Below are 26,878 nucleotides of genomic sequence, written 5' to 3'. Positions count from 1 at the left end.
CAGGCAGGCTAGATGTGCTTGAGCCTCAGAGAGACAGCTACACCATTATGAAGTTATGGAGACTTCCATTACTGACGTCTTCATTCACAGCAAGGACATCTTGGAAACAAACCCCATAGCCTCCATGAGAGGGAAGCCCCAGGGGCACTTTCTCTTGCATTACCTGCTCTCAGCCTGTTGCACACACCAGTGCATCCATTCCCACCACTACAAGAGCAAAAAAGAGGGTAAAGATGCATCTCCAAGGAGACAGTGACAGGCCAACGGACCTGCTAGAAGGGCATGGTAGATCTGCAGCTCCCTAGGCTCCCAGCTGGTCAACACCTTGCTGTGCAACATCTGGGCTGCAGCAGTGCAGGAAACATCCTGCGAGCCCTCCTCACCACGCGTGCATCCAACCAACCTGAAACGGGCAGGTGGACATCCAAGGTCTTTTCGAAGGGGAACCTGTTTGAGGTCTCTGTTTGGGACTGATGCTGCACGGGGCTGGCTTGGCCAACAGCAGCATTTGGGCAATGGAGAGGGGGCAATGGGAGAACAGTGTTATTATTCAACGGGATTTTGTTTGATGACATCTGGGATTAAGGGTTGGAAAGATCTGTGGGAGCTACCAGGGTGAGCTTTGCCTCTCCCAGACTCAAGAAAGGGGCTGCTGGATGCAGGGACAAAAGGAGAAAAGAGAGAGAGGACCTAGCAAAACACCACATCTTTCAAACTCAGCTCATGTGGGGCTTGGCAACCTTTTCCTCTCATAAGCACGTAAGTTTTCATGCTTGCCAGGCAGCTATAGCCAGGGTCTCCTGACTCCGATCGTGGTGCAAACCTACCTGGCCCTTTGGGAGGGCTTTGGAGTCGGCTGGGAAAGCAACAATTCCCTGTCAGTAAAATGCTCACAAGACTGCATGAGCTTATTACAGTCATTTCAGCAGAAATAAGTGGTACCTTTTAGAGTGCTTGCCAGAAGAAAATAGCAGTCCTGACCCAATTTCACACAGTTGGAATCAGCTGTGGGAGACTAATATACAATAAAAATAAAAAAGACACAAATGCCCATTTCCCCCATGTCCTCTCCTAATAACATGAATAAAGCTCTGTTTTGATATTTCGTCCTTTCCAAAGGAGTCCAGTCGGATCAGTCCAAGTCAGCTGTGTTTTGAGTTAAACTCCTCTGACTCTTCCACCCTTTACTTGATGAAATTTTTAATCGTCCACCTTTGTCCTGTGCAGCTGCGAAGAATCAGATCAATGCCGGCCATTCCCCTGTTCTCCACTTCCAAGCATCGTCCCGTTCCCTTGTTGAGGATGGCACCATTCTAAAATTAAGGAGACGGGGAAAATATTAAAAATATTACAAAATTTAAAGACGTGGGGTTGCCTGTGAAGCAAGCCAGGACTGTGCAGCTGTGTCCTTGTGCATTGCTGGAAAAGTGCGCAGCACTTTTGGGCAGTGATGCAATTCAAATGATTAAATAATTCCTACAATAATTACACGTCAGCAACCAAAGGACATCTGTGACCTTTAAGTAGCACGGCTGCGCCCCTGTGTTTGGAAGGTGTGACATTTCTTTATGGTGTATATTATTTACTCTCTGTTTTGGGACAAAAGTACCGTGTTTTCATGTATTTCACCACAGATTATCTGTAAGAAACAAAGAAATCTGAAAGTCACAGGGCAGCTTACATACACCTGAGGGTACCAGAAAGGGAAACTTCTACTGGAAATTGTCCTAAAATACTGTCCCTGCCCCTGATCCCTCTAAATCTTTTCCCTCTGCCCTGGGACGTGGCATCTGCTGTCGAACAGGACCATTTTGTCCTCGTCCCCCACTGTCTCACGCCGAAGACGACGCGCCGCAGCCCGTGGTTTGGGAAGCAGAGGAGCAGCATCGAGGGCAGACGCATAACAAACCTGGATGAAATTCCAGCGTTTATGGAGGCTGCTCTTGACCTTTTCGCAATCGAGAAGCTGAGGGAAGCGGCTTTTCACGTTATCCACCAGGCAGCGGGTATCGGGCAGGAGAGTCGTGGTCCCGAGGGCGCCGAGGTGCAGGAAACCCTCCTTGGTGTAGCGTGCAAGCTGCGGGGCAGGGAAAGAGAGGCAAAAGACCATCAATATCTTTGGAGCATCAGTAAAAAGGGATAGAGGAAAGGACAAGTTTGTGGAGCCCCTGGAAAAACAACTGTGAGGACAGTGCACAGAGAAAAAACTGACAAGAGGGAAAAAACCCAACTTTCTCCAGCCTTTTCTTCTTGTTTTGGGTTTTTTTTTTGCAGATCTAGGTGAGACCATGGGCCACAGGGAAGGAATATGAATAACTCTGAGCCTTAAACCCACAACGGGGCAGACTTCTCCAGCTTCCTTTGGGCCTGAACACTGGGCAGGTTGGGGCAATGGATGATTTCCCCTGGTTTTCGGGCAGAGCCAGCTGGCTCAGCCAGTCGTGCTGGCCCAGCCCGTGGCTCCTCGCACGCGTGGCAAGCCAGCCTTGCTTTGGCCTACAAGCAATGCTGCTGGTGTGTCTGGCACAGCCCTCCAGCATCTCCAGCAGCAGCCGGGCAGCCCCCACAAAGGGGGCTGATATATAACTGGCCCCATTCCCCCGGGATGGAAGCCCAAACGTCCCCCACAGTTCAGCACCAAAGCAAAGGCTCGGGATTGCAGCTGCCCCCCGCAACACTCCCTGCATCCGACCGCCCAGTGTTCCCAGGGACCCGTCTCGGCTGCCAGGGAGATGCAGGCTGGGAGCTCGGGGCAGCATCGACGGCGCTCGGGGGTGTTGGGCAGGCGGTGAGCAGCTGCGCTGAGACGGCCCCGAGACGGCCCCGCTGCCGCCGCGGGGCTGCACACAAAGGGCTCTGCCGTTTGCAGCATTTAAGGAATCCCACCAAAATATTTCCCTAAACATATTTAAATTCAGGAGCAAAAAGAGATGAATGACAGCGGCCTGCCTTTTATAGTTCAAGGGAAAGATATACACAGCTGCTTGTTTAAATTATGAATCAATCCATTATCTAGCAGACAAATAAGCAGTATTCAGCACGTTAATTAACTGAGCATATCTGTGACCCAGATGCTTAAAAAGAGACAGAAATCACGCTGGGAGTTCGGGTTATCTCAGTTAGAATAATTAAACATTGAAAATCAAGTTAAAACAATGTAACAGGGTCCGACTCCAGCTCCTAACTACACATACAGTTAGAGAATAGAATCAGAGAATCATTAGGTTGGAAAGGACCTCTAAGATCATCAAGTCCAATCGTCAACCCAATACCACCATGCCCACTAAATCACGGCCTGAAGTACTACATCTACACATTTTTTGAACACCTCCAGGCGTGGTGACTCCACCACTTCCCTGGGCCGTCTGTTCCATTGTTTGACCACTCTTTCAGTGAAGACTTTTTTCCTAATATCCAATCTAAACCTCCCCTGGCCCTTGAGGCCATTTCTTCTCGTCCTATTGCTAGTTACCTGGGAGGAAGGACCAACCTGACCTCGCTACAACCTCTTTTCAGGTGGTTGTAGAGAGCGATAAGGTCTCCCCTGAGCCTCCTTTTCTCCAGACTAACCAACCCCAGTTCCCTCAGCCTCTCCTCATAAGACTTGTGCTGCAGACCCTTCACCAGCTTTGTTACCCTTCTTTGGACACACTCCAGTATCTCAAGAACCTTAGTTATTGAAGCCAACTTCGCCTTCCTTCCATGCTGCTGACTGCAGGTATAGGTGTGCTGAATCCTCTGGCTGGCCCTCGTGCTGCCCATCTTCCTTGGGACGGGTGCCCAGTGCGCTCTGCTCCCAGCTGCTGGTGGAGTTACATTTAGCCAACGTGTCGTGCATCAAAGCAAGGCCCTACTCGACATCTCACTGAGATCCATTTGCCAATGGTACCCACCCCCGGAGGTGGATTCGTCTGCGGTACGAAGGCAGAGGGGGGTGTGCATGGATGCAGGGCAGCCGACACCATTCCCCTGATGCTGGTGTGGGGCAGAGCTGCCCCGTCCCATCCCCCAGAGCAGGATATGCTCTTCTGCTCCTCAAATCCCTTCACAAGATGGTGCAGAAGAGCAGACATCTCTTTTGCTTTACATTTAATTCCCTCTCCAAACTGCAGCAGGAGTGGAAAGGAAGGCCGACAGCAGAGCTTAAAGCCATAACCATCACCTCGTCCTCCTCCCATTGATTCACTGTCTCGCCCAGGCATGGGGTGCCCGACTGCAGGATGGGTCCCTGTCCACCACTGAGCTCAGCTCACACTGTGCCAGGCTCCCAGCAAGGGAGCATGAGGCTGGAGCAACCTGGGAATGACTCCCTGGGCACCTCCAGCCCAGCTGAAGGCTCAGATTGACATTATTTGGTTTTAGCAGTTTGATGTTTTGATGAGCCAAGCCTCGGGCGAGATGGTGCTCTCAGCCTGACAGTGTGTTTTTAACCACGCAACTCATCTGAATTAGTATTTGAGCACCAACACAGAGAATGAGCTAAAAGAAAGAGGTACATAGAGGAAAAGACAAAAAAAGACAAGCCCTCTCCATGACAGACAGAAGAAATAATCCAGAGGTCCCAAATGGGCAGTGCAAGCCACTCTCCTTCTTCTGTTTCCTACCACATACATAATTAGTGTGCTAGACACTTTCTTTTTTTCATGATGTTTGGCAGCTTGTCTTCAGACAGCTGGCCTAACGCCCACAAGGCAACACGATTTCTGCTCTTACATGTTATCGCCTAATGTGGTGGGAAAAATAAGTAGAGCAAAAATCCAATCTTTCCCGAGGAAGGGAGCGGGGCGGGGGCTGGAGGGAGACAAAAGGAGCTGAAAAACAAACACAGGTATTATGAAAAATGCATTAAGTGCATCTATTAGATGTGTCATCTACTACGTATAACAGATAAATAAAGCCCCGAACACGCAGCCGGATTAGCACACTGCCTGACGCCGGGTCTGCTCTGCCGCGTGCAGTGGAGGCTCAGCAGCTGCCGTTCCAGCCTTCGAGCCTGTTCAACCACCAAACCTGAGAGTGATTATTCCCCCAAATCCCATCTAACTCGTGAGTGCAAGTTCTGCTGCGCTCCTAAGACATTGATGGAATTTTTGTCTTTTGGAATATTTTGCCTTCGATGCCTTAATTCTTCTGTTGCTTTGCTCCTCTCCAGTCCAAGCCCAGGGTGGCAGCCGGGGCTCTCAACCCCACGGTGGCAGCGGGGGGTGATGCACTCGGGTAAATGGGGTTCCTGCTGCCGTTGGGTCTGTCTTGAGTGGGAGAAAACACAGAGCAGAGGCTGATGCTCGAGATGGTCCTACAGGCAGCTGTGGGGAGTGCACCCACAGCCCGGCTGGCACTTTCTATCTGGATTTGCCTGGTAAGAGAAGAGATGGGAAGTGCCTCTGTCTCATCACCATTTCCTGCATTGATCAACATTGTGAAGAGTAGCTCCAGACAATGCGCTCCCATAAGACCTGAGCCAACCTTAGAAACTGAAGATGCCATACCAATGTTTTATAATATCCATAAATTATACCTGCCGTTGTTATTAAAACCTGGTGAGTGGCTGCAGCAATTCAGCAACTCAACAACTCAGCATTATGAGCAAAGTCGCCTCCTCCAACACAGCCAGCACGGCCCCAGAAGATGACGTCTGGGAAAGGCAGTTGATGAGAACTTACCCTTTGGCTACACATGAAAGTTGAATGAACAAGATGGAACAGTGAGAGGTCTCTGCCTGATCAATATTGCAAGTGCTCATAGGGATATTCAGCATCAGTGCAAAATACCCCCGGGGTAACACTGCTTCTTGTCTCAGGGGAGCACAACAAGGGCCTGCCATGAGCAGGAATTCAATATCCTCCTTCTTTGGGCACCGTGTTTGAGAGTATCAGCAACGTAACTGTGTAAATCCTGCTGTCTTGCCCAGGACTGTAAGCGATCCACCTGGCATCACCTGAACAGTCTGTGCTCTCCCTCGCTCCTCCTCATGCTCTTCCCACAGGATCTGGGAAGGCACTTCCATCAAATGTTCTCCCGTTAGACCACATCACTTTCCTCCTCTCAGATGTTTCCTAAGGATCATCATAGAATCATAGAATCACAGAATGGTTTGGGTTGGAAGCGATCTCAAAGACCATCTAGTTCCAACCCCCCTGCAGGGACACCTTCCACTACACCAGGTTGCTCAAAGCCTCATCCAATCTGGCCTTGAACAAATTCCAGGGATGGGGCAGCCACAACTTCTCTGGGCAACCTGTGCCAGTGCCTCATCATTGTAAAAATTTCTTCCTTAGATCTGATCTAAATCTCCCCTCTTTCAGTTTAAAGCCATTGCCCCTTGTCCTATCACTACACACCCTTGTCCAAAGCCCCTCTCCAGCTTTCTTGTAGCCCCTTTAGGTACTGGAAGGCTGCTAGAAGGTGTCCCCGGAGCCTTCTCTTCTCCAGGTTGAACAACCCCAACTCCCTCAGCCTGTCTCCATAGCAGAGGTGCTACGGCTCTTGCATCATTTTCGTAGCCCATTGTCCCTCCTGTTCTTCATTCTTTCACTACTAACCACCCCAAAAATGTTGCCTACGTCAGCAAGTGTCTGAACAAGGCTACTCCCTTGCAGATCCCATGGCTGCTTTGCAGCCACCAATGATTTCCTCACATGGTCATCGTGGTGCTTACAAATAATAGAAGTTTGTCTTTTTTCAAAGGAGATTATTTCATTGATGAAGGTTTTGCCAAAGTGCAGTCCGGTCACAGGATGTTAATAGCCCACTTCACACAACCTGGAGAAGAGGAGGCTGAGGGGACACCTGATTACGGCCTATAAATACTTGAGAAAAGATGGTGGGGAGGTGGGGGAAGGGCTCTTTACATTAGTGATGGGTGATAGGACAAGAGGAAATGGGCATAAGCTTAGTCAGGGGAGATTCAGGTTGGATGTTAGGAAGTATTTCTTCTCTGAAAGGGTTGTCAGCCACTGGAATAGGCTGCCCAGGGAGGTGGTTGAGTCCCCATCCCTGGATGTGTTTAAGAATAGGGTGGATGATCTACTTGAGGATATGGTTTAATGGGGATTAGGGATGGTTGGACTCCATGATCTACAAGGTCTTTTCCAACCTAGAAATCTATGAATCTATGAATCTATGAACCTGTTGAATCCAGTGATACTTCATGTAACAAAACTATGTTTGTGGAAAGGCAAATCACTGAACTCATCTCAGTGTAAATTCTGCTTTCTTCACTCTCAAAAATGTATCTGTCCTTTAGAACAATCTACCCCACATATCTCATTGCCAGCTAAGCAGGTTTGTCAGCCTCCAGGACGCAGACCAAGCCAGGCACAAGCTGACCAAACAGTGAATGATACAGCCAATCCAGCAGGAAAAAGACACACGTGCAGGCACCAGCCAGAGGAAATGCCTGAAGGAATTACCCAGCCTGGCACAGGACAAGAAAGGGAAAGACCAAGAGAAAGGACCAGAGAAAACCAGTTTAAAAATAGCAACAAGCTAACTGTTTAAAAGTGGTTAATACTGATGAGGTCTTAAACCCTTTAATTAATGCAAGTGGCCCAAAGCCACACCCCCAGACAGAAACACTGATTGACCCCCACGGCTCTTACGAACACCCTTCCAGGTCAAACTGCATCCCAGGTAGAACATCAGCTTGCAAAGTCCCCCACCCTCAGGTACCTACCACCTTGGGAGCTGCTTTGCCCCGGGGGGACCCGCAGCCCCCGCTGACGCCGGCACAGCGGAGGGGCCCACGGCCGCACACGGGCCCGCGGCATCCCTCGGGCTCATCTCCCACCAGCAAACTTGCACCACCAATACTACTGCTTTGATTATTATTTCTGGCTGGCTGCATCGCAAGGATGGGAGAAAGTTAATTAGACATCTTAGCACCTGGGAAATAAAAGCCTTGATGACCTTCATTGACTCTATTGGAAAATAATTTAGGGCTGTTTAGCTTCCTTTCTGCACTGAGCAGATCATCAATTGGTAACCATAAGTAAAGCGTACAGTGTTTTCTTTTTAACACGATTTAATCTGATGCGCTATTTTGTCACCCTTGCTACTGCTGTGTCCCGGATGATCTCGGTATTGATGGTTTTGTCCTCAAGTTCTGATGCTTAAATGGGCAAAACATATTTTATCCTATAATTAAATGAAATGCTCTGCTGGGTGAACATTATCTTAAGTTTTATAGTATTATGGTGCTTTCTATCACCTTAATATATCACCATAGTTCTGTCACTCCAATGAGGTATTACTATATTATTAGTGTAATACATCATTACGGCAAGGTGTTTTCATGATGTATTGCTTAAAAGATGAAGCCATCAGGAAGAAAAAAAAATCCATGAGCAGGCTCAATATAAGTACAGGATAAAAGGATACTTCATCATGAAATCTGATAATGATTTGACCTGGAAGTGAATGAAAGCAGGGAGAACAGAAAGCTAAAGAGAAAACAAGCGAAAAAACCAAAATTTTCTGCCAGTGATGGATGCTACAGCAGAGGTGCTGCAAGCAAAAGCCAAGACCTCATCTGCATTTGGTGCTAGGAACGGGATGAATTGCACCTAACTGCATCCACCTGAAGGCCACATGCTTAACTCAAACTTAGTTCAGCCACCAGCAGAGAGAGCAGAAACTCAAGATACACCACATGCTGCCCTCCCTTGAATGGGACAAATCTCCCCCCGCAGAGTCAGTCATTCCCCCTCTCTCTGCGTTGGGCTGCTCATCTGTAGATACGCAGCAGCCACAGCGGCAAGTGGCACGGTGTGGGCATGGACTTGGGAAGAGCGAAGACTTCCAGCCAAATCCCAACGTTACCCAGCGTGGCAGGGAACAGGACCCACCACGCTGCTGTTCTTCCATCATTAAAACACCAGCACAGAGCCTGCACCTTACTCTCGCTCGCTGCAGCTGGGGAACCCTCTCCTTCATCAGTAAATGCATTTAAATACGTATGGATGGGCCACAGCATTGAAGAGAGACATGGAGATTTTAGGAGACTCCGTGAACATCGAGCACAGGCACCCACTCTGTGTGCTTTTGGGTGCTGAACAACTCAAAAGGAATTGCAACTCCTTGTGGTTTTTATATACACAAAAAACAAGTGAGCTATTTGAGCAAAGTGTTTACATTACTTCTAATTATATTCCCAGCAATAAATTACAGCACACAGCCCATTAATTAAACAGTAGTAGTGAAAGTCTCATTGCTTTTGTGCGGCGCCCGTGCTTCTGCAAAAGGGTAATTTCAAAGCTTCTGCACTCACTGATAACTACTTTTAAAAAGCATTTTCAAGGAGTTAAACTAATTGCACGGCGCACGAAACAAAAGAACTGCCAAGAACTGGCTCTCAGTTGGAGAGGGAAGGGACAACGCAGAGGTGGAAGACCAAGAAGAAAAATCTGCGCTGAGCTTGTGTGGCAGGTGAGCCGGAGGGAGCCGGCAGCGCTGCAATGTTTGGCTTCAGAACATCAGGTAGGAGAAGAAAACATCGTTAAGTCTAATCACAAAAACAGCTGAGGAAAATATAACTAACCTGCTTTTAGCCATTCATCTTAAAGCACAGAGCTGGCAGACAATGTCACACTAATTCAGTTTCTCATACTATAATGCACTTAGAGGTTTAAGTTTCCATCCAGAAAGTCCAAAAGGCAGTTTGTGCCATTTAAGAAAAAAAAAGTGTGTATTTAAGCAACAGCTTGGTTATATTTAGCAGTGAGTCGATCAGGCACAGTTGACTGATCTTTGTTTAAAGGCAAGGATAAACCAAAGTGAGATTTTCTTTCTACCCTGAAGGACTCCTGCAGCCAGTTCCTCGGCTCAGGTGGCTCCTGAAGTTTGCAGTTCAAGCTCAGCTGAGCTTTTGGGATTTCTGCCCCTCTACTCAGCTCTCGTGAGACCCCACCTGGAATACTGTGTTCAGCTCTGGAGTCCCCAACACAAGAAGGACATGGAGCTGCTGGAACAAGTCCAGAGGAGGCCACGAAGATGATCCGAGGGCTGGAGCACCTCTGCTATGGAGACAGGCTGAGAGAGTTGGGGCTGTTCAGCCTGGAGAAGAGAAGGCTCCAGGGTGATCTTATAGCAGCCTGCCAGTACCTAAAGGGGGCCTACAGGAAAGCTGGAGAGGGACTTTTTACAAGGGTGTGTAGTGATAGGACAAGGGGCAACAGATATAAACTGAAAGAGTTTTTAAACTGGGGAGATTTAGGTTAGATATAAGAAAGAAATTCTTTACATTGACGGTGGTGAGGCACTGGAACAGGTTGCCCAGAGAAGTTGTGGATGCCCCATCCCTGGCAGTGTTCAAGGCCAGGTTGGATGAGGCTTTGGGCAACCTGGTGTAGTGGAGGGTTTCCCTGTCCATGGCAGGGGGGTTGGAACTAGATGATCTTTGAGGTCCCTTCCAACCCAAACCATTCTATGATTCTATGATTCTATGATTACTGAGTCCTAGTGAGCCTGGAAAGCCCAGGGTGACCATACTGTGAGAACGGGCTCCTTATGCATTGCCATCACCTGAACTATAAATTTTTTTTCTTTTAGCTGAAAATGAACCTCCTTGAGCATGCTGGACCCCCAGATACTCACTAAGGCTGCCACAGCTGTGGTGTCCTGCAGCTCTACGTCCCCACTTGCTCCATCTCAATCTTCAATACACCCTCATGTCAATGAGGCTCATTTTGCAGGTGGAGAATTGAGAGAGATATGTTTAAATCATATTTGAGGCTCGTGATAGAACAGAGAACTGACACCCCATCTTGCTAAACCCTGATCAATGCTCCAGGTTTTCAGTCAGATTTGATGAGCTATTCATTAAAACACGACAAAAAACCCTAGATCTTACCTTGGGAAAGCTATCAGGAATGGGATCACATGTTCCCAGACCCTAGGGAATGGCTACAAGACTTTGCTGTGAACTCTAATTTGTGTTTCCCACTTGAAAAGCAGCAGCTGGGGCACCTCCCTCCCTCATAAAGACCTCCTCTCACGTACGGGCTGCACGGGAGCTGTGGAGGACATTATCTGTAATGTCCAATGGATTAAAGAAAGTTCTGTTTGCAAGATGGAGTTTACGTATCTCTGGTATTCACACACATATTCAATATTTGGGTATTCAAAAAAACCCACCCAAATCCAAGACGTGCTACAACCCATCAAGGATTAGAACGCAGCTGGAGCCAGCAAACCAGTCTCAGCGGCCTCCGTTTCAACTGGAAAGCTCTGATGCTTAAATTGCAAATCTGCTCAATAAATCAATTACCCCAAATACGCTGGGAACCACTGCTGTCTGGTGGGGCACATTTCTTACTTTCCCTGCTCTCCCTTCTGATTCCTGGGAGAAATTTTCACAGGCAAGGTTTTGTTATGCAAATACCTGCAGGCACTTAATGGGATGGTCTTTACTACCTTATATTTCACAGTTTTGGTCTTATTAAATGCAATGGCAGCACTCAGCTTTCTTCTTCAACATTATGAAGGAAGCAGAAGCTTCCCCTCTCTGTACCTGCACAGTGATCCCCGTGACCCCAGAGCAGAGGTGCAGGGCAGGCTCACAGAGTTCTTGGGAGCAGGAATTCAACACTGGTGTTGAGCATTTCTATGTAATTTATGCATTTCTGGGTTGAGATGATGAAGGTTTGATACAGTAACTTGCCTTTGATGGTACACGGCTGTGTCACCTGTGGCGGTTCATGACTGCAGTTTGCTGTCACGCAGTAATTTCAACAGGATTTAGCTGCTCACAATGCTTTAGACACATGGTCCAGCCAAACCAGTTCTCAGCCTAAACCCCATGTCATCTGCCAGCACAGATAGCTCTCGTTTGGGGTCGTGATGTTAAAATAAGCTGTTGGAAGGCATGGCCAATGCCAGAGTAATAAACATCATGATGCCAAGACAGAAAATGATGGAATGACAGCCAGGGCTGCCTTACTGGGGGTAAGGGAAGCCTGTACAGCGCAGTGACCAGTACACGTGCAATGCAAGATGAGGTCTTCCCTAAAACAAGGCACAGACAGATTGCTGTCCTGCAAATAAAAAGAAATCTCTGTCTACACCTTGAATGTATCTAACTCGACATCCAGGCACAGTCGAAACGTGATCATCTCACCTAAGCTCACCCAAAGCAACGTTAAGCTTCCAGTGTAAGACTCAGCCTCTTGGCAATGGAGAGTGACAGGCAGGACCTACCCCACCACGCGAGGTGCCATGGGTCTCCTCCTGCGGCACATCTTGCCTTTTTTTGAGAGAACGTGGGCGATGGCTTCAGCCTAGAAACCTGCCATTCAGACAGCTTTTAGGTACAGGTTTGCCCTAATTTCTAAGCAGATCAGTAGATGGAACCACTTCAGTACAAACGTGGCTGATCCAGAGAAGGTAGCAGAGAAATATTTCTGAGTCTGGTGATGAGCACGGACTTTGCAACAAAGAGAAATGAAAAGTATCTGAAGAAACAGCCTGGTGACAGAGGAGTTTATCCCTGTTCCCACCCATGGTCACTACACACCATGAAAGCACAGCAACAGTAGAGCCCATCACTTGTAACCTCCCTTCCTCAGCTAAATTTCCAATATGGAGAGCCACAGCATTCCCATGGGAAATGCAAACAAGAACAGGACGTTGAAATCACACGTTTGTCAAACCCTGATGGTGATAAAGTGGTGCCTCACTGGATAGAGCTAAACCACCAGAAGAACGAGTGCTGCTACTCTGTGGCTTCAAGGAGGTCTGGCATTATTTTGGCAATGAAGAAAAACCTCAAAATCACATCCTAATTTCTTGAAAAAACCATGTGTCATGAGACAGCCATTCTGCCTCCAGACCTAAAAGAAAACTTGTTATATTTTCTCCTTAAAGGCTGTAGAGGAGAAGAACATTGTGCTAAGGGATTTACATAAAGGCATAGAGAAAGAAAAACACAGCAAATCACAGCATTTAGTACTAAAGTGGGATACGGGCAGAGACGAGAAAAACAGATAGGCCAAACTAGCAGGGGACTGGGCAAATTATTCCCAGAGCCTGTAGACCCTGAAAGTCCAGTCTGGAGTCTGCTGTTGGTTTAACAGATGCCAGCAGCAGCAGAGCTAGGGCTGTACCCAGGTTCATCCAAATCCATGGCGACCAAATCAGCAGCATTCCCCTGCTGCTTGCTTCTTAAAACATAACAGGAGGTAAAACTACAGAAGAGGCCGAATTAGTTCATCATCACTAACTTTCAGTATTTGATGTATTCACTAATCCTCTGAAAGATATGAGATCTAGAGTGAATCTCGAAACGATGATTTTTAATCTAGAATAATAAGCTTAAAATTACGATAAGAAGCTTTCGGTTTGCTCCAAAACTTTTGGAGAGGTGAAAGGAGTGCTAGAAAATGAATGCTATGGTAAATCCCAGCCAGGCTGAAACAGTTAATTATCAACCTGTTAAAAGGCACTGCTTGTTTTCTCTACCCAGTCGGTACATTTTCACTCTGCTGGGTGGAAGAGAAAGGAAACGTCTTAAAAAGCTCTGCTTGTGTATGCTTCGCTCTGCTCATTGACTAATTGCTTCCAGCATTATTTACCCTAGTCTGGAAGATTTTTTCGAACGATGCTTTTACTTGCAGCTCTGGCATGATTACGGTAATCCAGAAAATAGCTACTCTAAAAGTAGCTGGGAAAATGCACCTTCGTATCCGAGGCATTTTTAAGAAGCAGCTGGGCCTTATGCATTTGAGAGAGAAGCCAACGGACACGTTGCACATCCACGCTCTGTCCTCTGCCCGTACCGCCCGCCCCTGGCACGCGTGGTCCCGGCAGTCACTCCTCACCTGCGGTCCCCAGCCGTGGCACGGGTACAATATTGCTGTGTGGTTCTCCTGGGGGCCCTGGTCAAGGCAGACGTCTTTCGCCTTGTTGTTTCGAAGCTGGAAGAAATAAAAAATGCCGAGTTATATGGCTGTGACTCTTCAGAGATAAGCAATTAACTCATCTAGCCTCTCTTGCTTTAAAGAATACACGTTGTTATATCACTGGGCATAATCAGGCAGGGAAAGGTTTAGTGTGCCATATATTTTCTTTAAGTACAGGGCCTAATGATGACTGCTTTTGTATAATAATCACCACTGAAAGGAGCCGACTTCCTTGAACACGGTTCTCTTTGTATTTGGTCATGTGTGGTGGTAACAAACATATTTTTAGACTGCTGTCAGTATGTTGCCAGGAGCCTGAAATCGATGCAGAATTGCTTGTATTTCATCGAAATCTCAAAGTGCTCAACGAGGCAGGGAGAAAAGTCCAGCTAGTACAGGCAGCTCCTTCGAATCATGGTGGGGATGCGGAGGAGATGCAGGTAAGTAGGGAAGGACACACTTCGGAGGCTGCTGGGCTCCAGCCACCAGGTCTGTTGACGCAGACATGTCCTCTCTCCATGTAGGGCAACTACAATAATGCCTTTGAAAGTACTACTTTTTGGAAGGTTTTAGCTTGAAGGCATTAAGTAACTCTGATAATAAATCTTTCTTAAAATTAACGCCCATCTGGGGTGCTCGGGCTGTGCTTCAAGAAGGCTCTCAAACTGCCACTATTCCATGAGATCTATGGCAACAGAGTATTATTAGTTCCCATAAATGCCTGTTTTTATATTCCCAGTACAGACTCAAAGCCAGCAGAGATTGAATTAAGTCTCCTTACTTTATCTTGTCCTTAAGCTGTTGTGACAACGCACCGTATCCTACAGAGACCTTGTAAGGAACTAGGCTGAGTTTAAGCCAAAGGGTTTTATAAAGCGACTATATATTAAAAATATACATACAGCTGCTTAATCCATGGAGTCAATGGGCAATACAGATAATTTTCTGTCAATTCAGTAAATGAGGTATTAAAATATTTTACTGTATATGGTCTCCAAGATCAGACTCGCCTGCTGTAAATAGTAATATTAGTACTATTAATAATATAATTAATGTAAAATAGATAATAATTATATTATTAATAGAATAAGTTTAATTAGTATTTATTATTATAAAGAGTAATAATAGTCTGATCTAAGGGACTGCTGAGCCTTAATTACCTCGCCATAAGCGACGGTGTTGTTGTATCTTCTCATTTCCGGATAAACGTGGTCCAGGTACCACTGGAAATTTTTACACTTCAGGCTCTTCCTTAACGCTTTTCTCTCGGAAACATCCCCAATGTCAATACCTGGATTCTGAAAAACACAGAAACAGCACGTCACTGAACGGATACTCTTAAAAAAAAATTTTAAAGAGCGTATTCCACTGATGGTTGACGTCACTTCCAAGCTGCCTGGAAACTTGCAACTGATGAGTAACCATGCAGAGGCCATGCCAGGGAATTTTTAGGATGCGTGTCCAAGCTGAAATCATCCTCCCAGAAGACAGAAGGAAGACTTGGATTTCACGGCCACAGCGAGGAGCAGACACATACTTCTCTCCCAGGTTTTAAAGGGATCCTTGTGATGGCCACCAGACTGGTGCTGGGCATGTTTTGGTCCTGGGAAGTAATTTAGAACAGAGAACCTAAATGGGGAAGAAAAAGTTTTGAAGGAAATATGAGAAGTGCAGTGTAACAAAGGTCAATCTTCCAAATGATTCCCCAGGGTTTTGGATGCATCTGAAAAAGACTGAATTTGTCAATGGGCAGAACGACAAAGTATTTTTAAAAGATCTCACCTCCCGTTTAGGTACTGATGTACGGGACCTTCCAGAAGAGCTTAACAGCAAATGTACATCAGGATTTAAAAGTTGGTCACGCACTGAATCCTGGAAATGCAAAGCACTGACTGTGCACTGAGCACCAAAACCCTTCCCCTCACTCACCGGGAGTGTGCAGGTGACCCTACTAAGAGGCAACATAGAGGACAGCCCAGTTAAAAGGTATAAGAAAAGGAGAAAAAAAAGAGAAAGATTTGAGATTCATATATAATAGAGGCAGATAGGTAAGAATAAAGGATAAAAATTTCAGGAGAAAAGAAGTTGAGGCTGAACCTCAGAAAAACCTCTAGACAATTTGGACAATTACACAGTGAAATAGTCTCCCTGGAGACACAGAGGAACCCCGCTGCTCAAGATGACTTAAAAGCAGACAAAGCTCCGTCACCTGTCCTCGGAGGAATAATCTTACAGGAGCAGGGGCTGAGGAGAGCTGCCTCCCGTTTCATCTTTTATTCCATTACACAATTTGGGGAACTAATACAGCAGCCAGCTGAAGGAAACCAAAGGCACGTTGCAGCCCCTTTTACTCCTTCCTACAGGTGTCTGGGTTTCTACTCTATTTTAGCTCCTGCTCTTGTCTTTTCCAGTGATCATTAAATACCGCTGGGAAAGCAATTTTCCATTACAATGCTTGTAATGATCTTCTAATGAATTATTCACTCTGCTTTAGAGAAGACACCATTTTAATGTGCAACTGGTAACTCATAGGTAAAAAATAAAGACGATTCGGTGTAGACAGGCAGGACAGGCTGAAATCTGAGTGGGCGATACGGGTCACAGAGCAAAGGGGGACCACAAACCAGTGGTCCACACTGAGTGAAATACTCAGTGCGTGGGGTTTGCCTTGGTTTTGAATGAAGTGGCACCGAAAAACAATTCAGTGTATATCCATACGCTGTCATACAAGGCTTCTCTAAAATTAAAGCTCAATTTTACTGGTGAGACCTATATAAAAATCTCAAATTGTTTTTAGGGTAACCCAGATCTGTTTCCCTTGGCCCACCCCCTGCACCGATTCATTTGACGCTGCCTTTTCTGAGCCGTACGGGACCTGCGGCTTCATCTCGGATTTTAATCCCCTTTTGCCGCGCTCCAAAGCCGGTCCTGAGCAGCGGCTCAGTGCCTCACCTCTGAGAAGGAACCAGCCCGAGGATGGGGGCTGAACCCACAGGAACGAGGATCCTGCCTACGGGGTTTGGTATAAGGTATAAGAAAAGGAGAAAAAAAAAAAGAAGAAAGATTTGAAATTCATATATAATAGAGGCAGATAGGTAAGAATAAAGGATAAAAATTTCAGGAGAAGAGAAGTTGAGGCTGAACCTCAGAAAAACCTCTAGACAATTTGGACAATTTGGACAATTTGGACAATTTTGGGTTTTTGTGACCTGTTTTTAAGAGGGACTTGAGATCCTTCAGTCTCGCAGCAACTCCCCACCTCTCCGAACGCCTGGAGGCCAGCGCCCTCCCGCAGCTCGCTGCGTAAACAGTGTTCCTCTCCATCCCCATACATCTGTTTGTGAATAATGAACTAACCCAGGCCCCCCCAGCCCACCCCCAGGACAGCAAACCGCCAGTGCAGGCAGCGCATCGACCCTTCCTGGGTACCTGTTCTTCTCTAATGCAGCACAAAGTTGTGACTACCGTGGCTCTAAATGCCAGGAACCCTCCCCAGCTGTCACCCCGCTCAGAAAGCAGCACAATCTCGTGGTTTTATGTTTTAATGTCTTTAAAAATGCCCCAGAGCACAGCGCTGCCAGCCAGGGTGGCTGTCACAGCAGGATCAGGAGCGAAGCGGCCCTTTGCAGGGGTGTGATCTGCAAGGTCTGAGCATTTTGTGTTTATGTTTAGCACCGAAAGGGTGGCTGTGAGTAACTGCTCACACGGGCTCTGGCCACTTGTGGTAATGGTTTTCCCTCGCACTTGAACAGAGCAGCCCAGTGCTCGGTACACTGCCAGTGGAGTGGGAGACAGGGGGCTCTGCGGGGCACCCTGAATCCTCAGTCCACCCATCACCTGGAGGGCATCGCTGCCTCTCCCTCCCCACCATCCCTTCCTTCTTCTCCTTCTGGCAGGACCAGAGGCAGGAGATGGAGTGGCTGGTCCGGCCAGGGGTGCTCCCAGCACGCTTCAGGCAGCGTTCAGAGCCAGGAGGCAGGAGATGCTCTTGGGTTTCATGATTAGACATGACCTGCATGGAGACCAGAGCTCAACAGCAGCCTTAGACCTACATAAAGTGCTTCTGAAGCCTACAGAGCTTTATGCAGAAGCACAGGGAAACACCTAGAGAGGTCCAGTGCAGGATGTGTCCCCTGGGCATGGTCAGCCTGTCTTGCTGGCAGGAACCCATGGTTTCCCAATGACTCACCGTGCTGTGACACAGCAGGATTGACACAAAAACTAACGAGTCAGATCTAAGAAAATCTAACCATTTCTGTGCAGAAATAAACATAACCACCAGAGCTATTTAAAAAGGGTGTTTTTGGTGCGTTTGCACATGGTGCTGCTGGGAGGGGATCTCCTTCAGTGACGCACCGACCTCCCATCCTTTCCCTCTGAACCCAGTTTCTGAGCTCTGATGGCCTCGATATTGCCAACGATGGGAAAGGAAAGGGCCCAGGCACCTGGTCCACGTCCCGTCCACAGTGAGCTCTGGGCAGCGACAGCATCTGCAAGCTGGGAACCCCGAGTCGGGCTGCACGTGGCACGGACCTGCCCGAGCCGCAGGAAAAAACCTCACGCACTCGTGCTGCTGGTATTAATAATCTTCTGCCAAGTGACTTTACAGACAGACTCCATCTGTGGAGCAGTGTAATGACATCAACGCACGCTGTGCAAACACTCAACGGGGAGATAAACACTACAATACAGGTTTAATTTTTAGAAATGCAAATAAAAAGGCTGATGTGAATCGTAGGAATTTCTCCAAAGTCTGCAGGTTTTGCAGCATCTTTGTCAAAGCTGAGCGAGCTCTGCTGACTTCCACAGCTGGGGATGTGACCTGGGATATTTAAGGCTCTCCTTCACCTGGGGGCAGGAAATGCTCCATAATTCAGGCTTTTAACCCAGTAAAGTGAAGACTCAGAATAGGGCGCGACGGCCGTACCTCCAGCGGCAGGTTCCACGCAATGTAGACGTGCGATTTGTAGTCGTCCATCCACACCTCGGCCACCCGCAGAGCGTTGCGCTTGGTGTAGAAGCCAATGTTGTTGTTGTAGGGCTTCTTCTTGCGCTCGATGTGGGCCACCCTGGAGCAGGGCAGGACCTCCATGCTGCCACCGCACAGCCACACCTGCAACGCAACCAGACAGCACTGTCAGCACGAGGCTCTGCCGTGATGCAAAAAAAAAACAAAAGAGAAAGAACTGGGGGGGTTTGAGGTTTCGATAATATCCCGGTGAGCGCAGAGCATCGCATCAACCAGCTGGCAAGTGAAAACCCATGGCCAGTCTGGCCTTTGCTCAATGGCCAGACATGCAGGGACAATTTAACCCGTGTCCAGAGCAAAACACGTGTCGACATTAGAGGCGTCAGGTCTATATCCAGCACATGGTATTAACGTGCTGTAGGACTGAGTGCTGAGTTTACAGGGATGTTGCTACTAAATAAAAAGCATTAGGGACTGGAATAGCCGAAACAATTGCAAGATCTCCTCCTGCGGAAGGGATGACTCAGTGAAACATATGGCAGGGACAGATTTCTCCCTCTTGAAAACATTTGTTCATTATTTTTCTTTCACGTGCTGTTTAAAATTCCCTTAAATCACAGTTTACAAGTTAATAAAATTTTCTGAGATCTTTTTATCACACGCAAAGAGAATTGAGAGAAAGACACGCCATACCTGGGTTCTTCCCTCCCTGTTTGTCTTCACCAAGAATTTATTTATCTTAAATTAAAGACGCGTATCCAGGACACCAGGCAATCGTTACAAACACATATGCCAAACAGGCCTAATAATCCCAGCTTTGCCTATTTTGCAGTCTGCTCTGCATTATCATTTTGCACAGTTGTTATAACACCCATCGCTTCTGGGATCTCTTCCAGGCTCACCACCTTTTATCCCATCTGCGTTCCCTAGATTTTACCGCCCCTGCTCAATCCGCTCTCCCGGCACCACGAGGAGCCCCCGGCTCCAGCAGCCCTTTTGGAGCCCTCAGTGGTAGGCTCAGCCCACCCGACGCAGGGCAAGGGCACCTCCCAAGCCCAGGGGACATGAGGAAGGAGCCGTCCTTCCGTGGGGCAATCCTGCCACTCACGCTGCTCTCACTTGGATTGCTACAGACCGTAGGAGCTCGCATCACAAAATCGAGAGCCTCCTTGTGTTAGCTGGTGCATAAACACGTAGAAAAAAACCCTGGTTTACCCCCATTCTGCTGTTTGACCTTTCTGACCACCTTTAAATATAATTTCATGACTTCAGAGCAAATTCAGAGCTGATCTCTAAGACACGGCGCATGCCTGTCCCTCCCATCCAGCCGCAACCACGCTCGCCTTTGGCCAACAAAGTCCACAAGGTCTGCTCAAAGTTTTGCAATGGACCACACGCTGGCAAAGCAAATAAGAAATGAATGAGGTAGTTCTAAAGACAAAAAAAATCCAAATTTAAAGGAATATTCCCAAGGCAATAGTTTGACAGACCCTGCCTGTGTTTCTTGCCTGCTCAGTGCTTTAGTTCCTCAATGCCTCAGTGAAACAGGAGCATCGAGCTCTGCCCTTGGGTGCTCCCAAAGCTGCAGGGTTCAGCTGCAATGCTGAATAAAATTGCCAGTCTTGGAAGATCCCTAGCCCCACCTGTTTTTGTAGTTTTGGGGATTTGTTAGGTTTCGTCCTGATTTGAGATCAGAATAATGATTTTCAAAATGGAAAAACCATGACGTAATTCAGATGTCATTTTCCAGCAAGCCTGCCTCTAGCAGTGAAGGTGCAGTATTGTCTTTCTGTGCTGTAGGTAAATAATCCACACGGCTTCATGTTAGACAGCTTTCCTAGATTTCTGGAGTATCTGTACAAACTATCTTGAAATGCACATCCAAGAGAGAAAGAGCATTGGGCATTGTGCAAAGGGCACTGGTTATATACGTATCCACAAGCCAGTTCCAGAGAGATCAATAAAAATTTAATTCAAAAAAGGCACTTATGCAAGGAAAGACCGTACTTCTAATTAAAGCCTAAATTGTCATTATAAATTTAAAACTCTAACTTTTTACAAGGCATTTATAACCATTTTTGCTGGTAACAACAGGAGCAAGGAGAACTATTACACGGGAAACAGCCAAGCTACACCTGGCACCACTGTCCTTGGCGTATGGAGGAATAAACCATGGCCCCAGGAAGATATTGCTTGTTCCCACCTGGCCTGGCAAGGACTTTCTGTTTCTGCTAACATGCAAAAATGCATGTGAGCAGGTCCACAGGTGACAGCACAGAGACTGCAACCCAGGAGACATCCTCCATAGCCACGAAGGACGAGGTGTCTTTGCCCTACAAGCCCAGCATGATGCTCTATCTTTGCGATAACCACAGCTGTGGAGCAGTGAAGGGTTCTGAGAAAGGTCCCAGACTCTGTTCTCTTGGCATCAGCATGAGATGAGCTGTGAGACATCGTGACCAAAAGGTCTCAGCAGACACTCCATCCTCTAGCACGGCTGGAAGTCATCGCCTGGCTGATGCTCTGATGCATCTCGGCCAGTTGTGTTCACGTGCCACAGTTGAAGACCACACTCAGCTGTGCACACACGCGCAGAGGCAGCCACCTCCACTGAGCTCACTGCACCGACGTCCCAACCTGCAGCCACTCCACTCTGGTGGCACTCAGACCACTGAGGGCAGAAGATTCTTTGGGAACCTTCATTTATGTTCCTATTGAGCAGCCATTTGTCCCACCAAAGACCTTTAACAAACAGATGACCTTCCTTTAAGCAGATTTTTCATACTTAGAGCAAATAAACCTACAATTGCTTAAGATACTCTATTTACTGTAACTACCAGAATTAACAGGACAAGCTGTTGTTTCTGCTAATTCCTTGAAGAATTATCTCTTAGTAGATGGGTAATCAAGAGCCAGCATAACATTAAGACTAATCAGAAAAATAAGGTGTTGTCAAATGAATTCATGTTCAGCCTATTTAGCAAGGCAGAGCCTTTTATATTGCTTCTGACAAAGGATGAATTCATGATCACTTCATTTTATAAAATACGCATGGATGGGATGTAAAGGCATGTTTAAAAACTCAAGATAGTATCTGTAACACAGCAGGTTAAATATGACGAGCAAGTCTCAAGTTTCTCCCTTATTTTCTGACATTCAAATTTCAACACGACTATTAGCTTGCCATTCATCCACCCGTAAAGAGACGCAGAATTAAAAATAGAAGCATTCCCCTCCAGTAAATGACGGTGACTCAATAACTTCTCCATCAGTCTACACACAGGAGTAATCAAACACACAGAAAGATGCTTAGATTTATAAATAAGCAGTTAACACTGAATTCTAGTGAAGAAATCCCAGAGAAACAAACAGAAAACAAATCCATCACCCAGAGATCTTTGATGTGTTTTTCAGAAAGCTGATGGGTAATACACTCGCAATTATTTTCCAAACAAAATGTGACTGTCCTAAGAATTCAGCATGGAAAAGCAGTGATTCCTCTGAAGTCGTGAAATGTTTGAGTAGAGCTGAAACCCCATCAGCCATCGACTTTCTAGAAGTGTTCGCACACGTGGGAGGCAAACTTTGGTTAGCACGAGACTGCATCACCTCACTCCAGGGACGGGATGACCCAGCTTTGTTTCCTAATCGTCCTCCAGATGCACAAAGGTGTCACAGATGTGCAAAAACATTCATGAAACAGTGACCTGCACTGGGGATAACCCAAAATGGGGAGTGGATCTGGCGTGATGCAACACGGCAGCAGAGCTACAAGGGAGGTTCAGGCATCTCTCTTGTGCTCATGCACCTGCATGTTAGCGTGGGTGTGCAAGTACTCGGTGACATTCAACAGCAACATATTCTTCCACCTCCTGGCCAAGACCTCAGCATCTTCTCTGCTTTCAGGCCTCTGTTTGCAAAATCAGAGTTGTTTTTACATTGCTCTTGTGGAGCACTCTAGACGTCATTCCTAGTGACGGCTAGGACATGAGCAGACGCAGCATTTGGGAGCATCCTGGAAAACAGCGGTGACCAGGCCTGTTGGACAGGACTGCGGGTAAGCCAAGGGAGAAGACACCCTGGCACTGCCTGGGAAGTGCACGTCCCCTGCAGTTACTGCACTCCTGGTAATGGACAGAGCGTGGAAGATTGCTCATAAAACACAACATCCTTTGTGCGTGTAATAGAGACAGCGACAAAATCCCTATTTCGCTTGACCAGCTCATTGCAACAGCTGCAGAAATAATTTTCAAAGTGTTAAGCAGTTAAGAACAATTACTGTCCATGATCCCTTTTGCCCTCAAAAATATACTGCAGCTATCAATTTGCTTTGCTCCTGTCTGCCAGAGCCAGCAATTACTCTCAAAGAGCATTATTTAAACAAAAGGGCTTTTGGCTACCTGCCTAATGTCAAAGGCGTCAGCCAGGCAGAAGAGGGTGACCCAGGGCAGACCCACCACCCAGGAGGGTGCCGAAAACCTGTCCCATGCTACATCAGGCTCAAGGCATCGTCTGCACTCCCCAGACAAGAGGGGCTAGAAATATGTGTTGGAGGGGCTGGCCACGCTCATGCCTTGAGGTTGGCAGTGCTGGTGCTATTGGTGCTTTACACGTCTGGTTTGCTTGGAGGGAGTAACCCAGAAGATGTGTTTGGATGCCACTTGGGGCAAGCAGGAGGATGCTGCTGAGAACAAGGGGCTGCTGCCTTGTCCCACACCTCATCCTCTCCAGCAGGTCCAAGCTGCTCCTGCCCAGGGTGCTGTCCTGCTCCGCTCACCCCATGGAGCTGGGGCCCCTCGGGGCTCCCTCCCTTGGGTGCAGGTGCAGCAGCATTGCAGTCCAGACAGCACCTGCTGAGCAGCAAAGGACACACAGGTGAAGGCACGGCCAATGGGTGACAAAATTAATGCTGAAAACAGGTTTAATGCATATATATTATGAAAAGCTTGTTCCCCTCCCCAGCCTTCTGCAACCAGTCCTTGCTATGTCATGGTGCCCACTAGCAGGGAAGCAGAAGATAAAATTATAATTTAAAGGAGAGTATTTTCAGCAGAAGATCCTGACGCAGGGGCTGCTTCCCCTGGGATGACGGAACAACTTGCGCGTTGCGCTTCTCTTCACACGACTGCAAGCCGTACCAGGGAACCGGGGCTCGCCATCTGCTTTCTGCACAAAGAAAGCTGGCATCAGAAAAAAGAGAGAAGGATTTCTGCAAGATCAGAGGCAGCGCTGGGGCCGGTCCCTCACCCCTTTCCGGCTCACCGAGTGCCAGGACAGTGCACTGTCCCAGCACAGCACCTTTTCCTCTCAACCACCAGCACTTCCCGATGAAATCCCGTAATATTGGCAGCCCTGGGTCACTGCGCTTCCTCCTCATCCCTGCGATATCATTAATAATAATAACAATAATAACAAAAAATAAGAAGGGACAACAACTACCTCGGGTCCTGGATGCAGCGTTCTAGCTGGAGCGCGGCGTGACATCCGTAACGAACGCTGACAGCCCCCATTAAAGGCTCCTGACTTTAGTTGCTTATAACTTTGCCAAATTTTAACTATTCAGACTGAAATATATCCGAGAACAGCTCGAGCCCGCCTGCAGTTAATGCAAAGAGACATCATGTCTAACGGTGTCAAGATGAGTCTGCGAGGTAAACTTTTAATCTCTGAATGTATTGTGACAGAAGGAAACGTGGGGGAGGAAAAACCCGCTCCTAACTTTCATTACACAAACTCCAGGCTTTTTCAGCTGATAACTTCATTTCCAAGGCGATTAGCAAAACTGTGCCTTAATTAGCAATAGATTGCCCATTTAAGAGTCTTGCCTTATCTTCGCCCCCCTCCTTTCTTTTAAAAGTAACTTCTTAAGTTAAGGGAAAACCACAATTACCTAGGGCAGCTAAAATAATAAGGAATGTATCAGAACAAAGACCTAAATAATAAAACCGACAACAGCAGAAAAGGCAAAGAAATAATCATTTCTCCACATGCTCCCCCATACAGTTCTGAGAGACGGTGTCTCTCCAAATTATTCCTTTTGTCAGAAGAAACAACATGTACAGATACATTTCCAGCTGTAAAGCTGAAGGAGTTTCTATCCTTTCTGTTCCTGCTTTGGCCGTGCTCCATCCCACGTCCCCGTGGGACACCACGGGATGACGTTGCCAGGGCCACGCTCATGCTGCTGTGTCCTGCTCCCCAAGACGCCGGAGAAGCAAAGGGGTCAGAAATGGGATGAAGAAGTCTCTCCTCCAAACCTCTGTAATCCCTCGTGCCCAAAGCATGGCTAGTGCTGCTCTCCGGTGGGGCATGGGTGCTCCACGCCAGCGGGGACCACAGTGGAGCAGGCAATGCCGACGTGGGGCAGGGCAGCCCAAGCCAAACTCCTCATCCCTCAGGCAGTGGGGTCAAGGATTTCCCCAGCAACGGCTTGTGCAAGGAGAATTAAACACACCGTGGTTTTGGAGCAACTATCCCTCATGTTTAAAATCCCCCTTGGAGAGAGGTAATGCAGTACCTGCCTGTTAAAACATCCTCAGCACAGAGCAAAGGCGGTGTGTTGGCCTTGCTTCCTCTAGAAAGCCTTATGGTTTGATGCTTACAAGTATAACTTCGCTGGAGAACCTTTATTCCCCCAGCACAAGGTCCTTGTAACGTAGTGGTGAAAGACACAAGCCACAGCGAGCCCGTTTATTTTGGTAAATAAACCCCTCCACTTCGTTAGCTGGCGCCTGTTTATGGGCGACAATCAGAATTCGCGTACCTCTCACACGCAGCAGCTGGGTAACAATTTGTGGTTTTATAGATACGTTCTGTCCTATATCTCATCACTGAAGTGCTTCATCAGGCTGCTGTGGATGCCACTCTCATGTAACGACCAGAGAAACAACTTCAGTAGAAATGTTAAGTTGCATTACATGAAGGTGAGTTAAGAAACCACTTATGGGAGGGGGAAGAAAAGAAGTAAAACCAGCTTTCTTTGGGAACTTTCTACTTCCATCGCAGTGAAATATAGTATTCATGATGTCTGCAGGTGGACACCAGCACTCCCTGCAGAGGACTGCCTTTTAATTTGTATACGTGGATTTTCACAGATCACATCAAGGGAGGACTGGTGGCATGAGAATTTATACAAAGGCAGTGACTGTATCACCTTTGAGGCCATTTCGCTATAGATTCAGCAAAAGTGCAGTGTTGTATCTACAGCCAAGACCAACAACCAGACCAACCGGATAGTGAAGCACTTCTCAGGGTGAGGAGGGACAAACCCTCTTGTGCATCTGTCTCAGAAGGTGGTAACACCATGTGGATAGGGATAACGTCTGCACTGATGGACCCAACGGAGACGCTCCTCTTGTTGGAAATCTCAATGCAACTTCATCCTGAACAAATAATAAATTATCTTGGAAACCTCTATGAAGAAGTGAAAGAGACTCAGCATCCTGCAGCTGAAACAGGAAAAGGAATTTTGTTGCTAAACCTGTAGATTTGTTTTCTCTCTCATGAGACCTCCCCTTGCAGTGCTGCCTTCAGCTCTGGGGGCCCCAACATCAGAAGGACATGGAGCTATTAGAGCAGGTCCAGAGGAGGCCACGAAAATGATCCGAGGGCTGGAGCACCTCTCCTATGAAGACAGGCTGAGAGAGTTGGGGCTGTTCAGCCTGGAGACGAGAAGCTCCGGGGAGACCTTCTAGCTGTGGCTGCCCCATCCCTGGCAGTGTTCAAGGCCAGGTTGGATGAGGGTTTGGGCAACCTGGTGTAGTGGAAGGTGTCCCTGCCCATGGCAGGGGGGTTGGAACTAGATGATCTTGAAGGTCCCTTCCAATCCAAAACATTCTATGATTCTAAACTCTTTCTGAGAGGATTAGGGCCAAGCAGTCAGATCAGGCATGGTATTGACGTGTCATTTCCTTAAAATATGATTTTTGAATGGACATGTCCTCACCTGACCATCTCAGACCACGTCCATTCAAGCAGAGAATGGAAGTGGGAGGAGAGGGTAATGCTACATCTA

At 47.4% G+C, this 26,878-nt stretch overlaps 1 protein-coding gene across 1 annotated transcript in view; it reads right to left on the bottom strand.

The window, feature by feature from the left end:
* Positions 1-1,184: 1,184 nt before the first annotated feature.
* Positions 1,185-26,878, bottom strand: part of GALNT17 (polypeptide N-acetylgalactosaminyltransferase 17) — a 215,058-nt gene continuing 189,364 nt past the window's right edge. The window contains exons 7-11 of the mRNA XM_086624575.1: positions 18,823-19,008; positions 15,056-15,193; positions 13,815-13,910; positions 1,910-2,077; positions 1,185-1,313 (exon numbers count right to left, since the gene is read on the bottom strand). Of these exons, the coding sequence (XP_086480701.1) occupies positions 1,185-1,313; positions 1,910-2,077; positions 13,815-13,910; positions 15,056-15,193; positions 18,823-19,008 (717 nt within the window). The remainder of the gene's footprint in view (positions 1,314-1,909; positions 2,078-13,814; positions 13,911-15,055; positions 15,194-18,822; positions 19,009-26,878) is intronic.

Source organism: Tauraco erythrolophus, chromosome 21, assembly GCF_009769465.1.
Source record: "Tauraco erythrolophus isolate bTauEry1 chromosome 21, bTauEry1.pri, whole genome shotgun sequence".
NCBI classification, from domain to species: domain Eukaryota; kingdom Metazoa; phylum Chordata; class Aves; order Musophagiformes; family Musophagidae; genus Tauraco; species Tauraco erythrolophus.
Note: the sequence above shows the minus strand (reverse complement) of the source record. Positions and strands in the feature narration are given on the sequence as shown.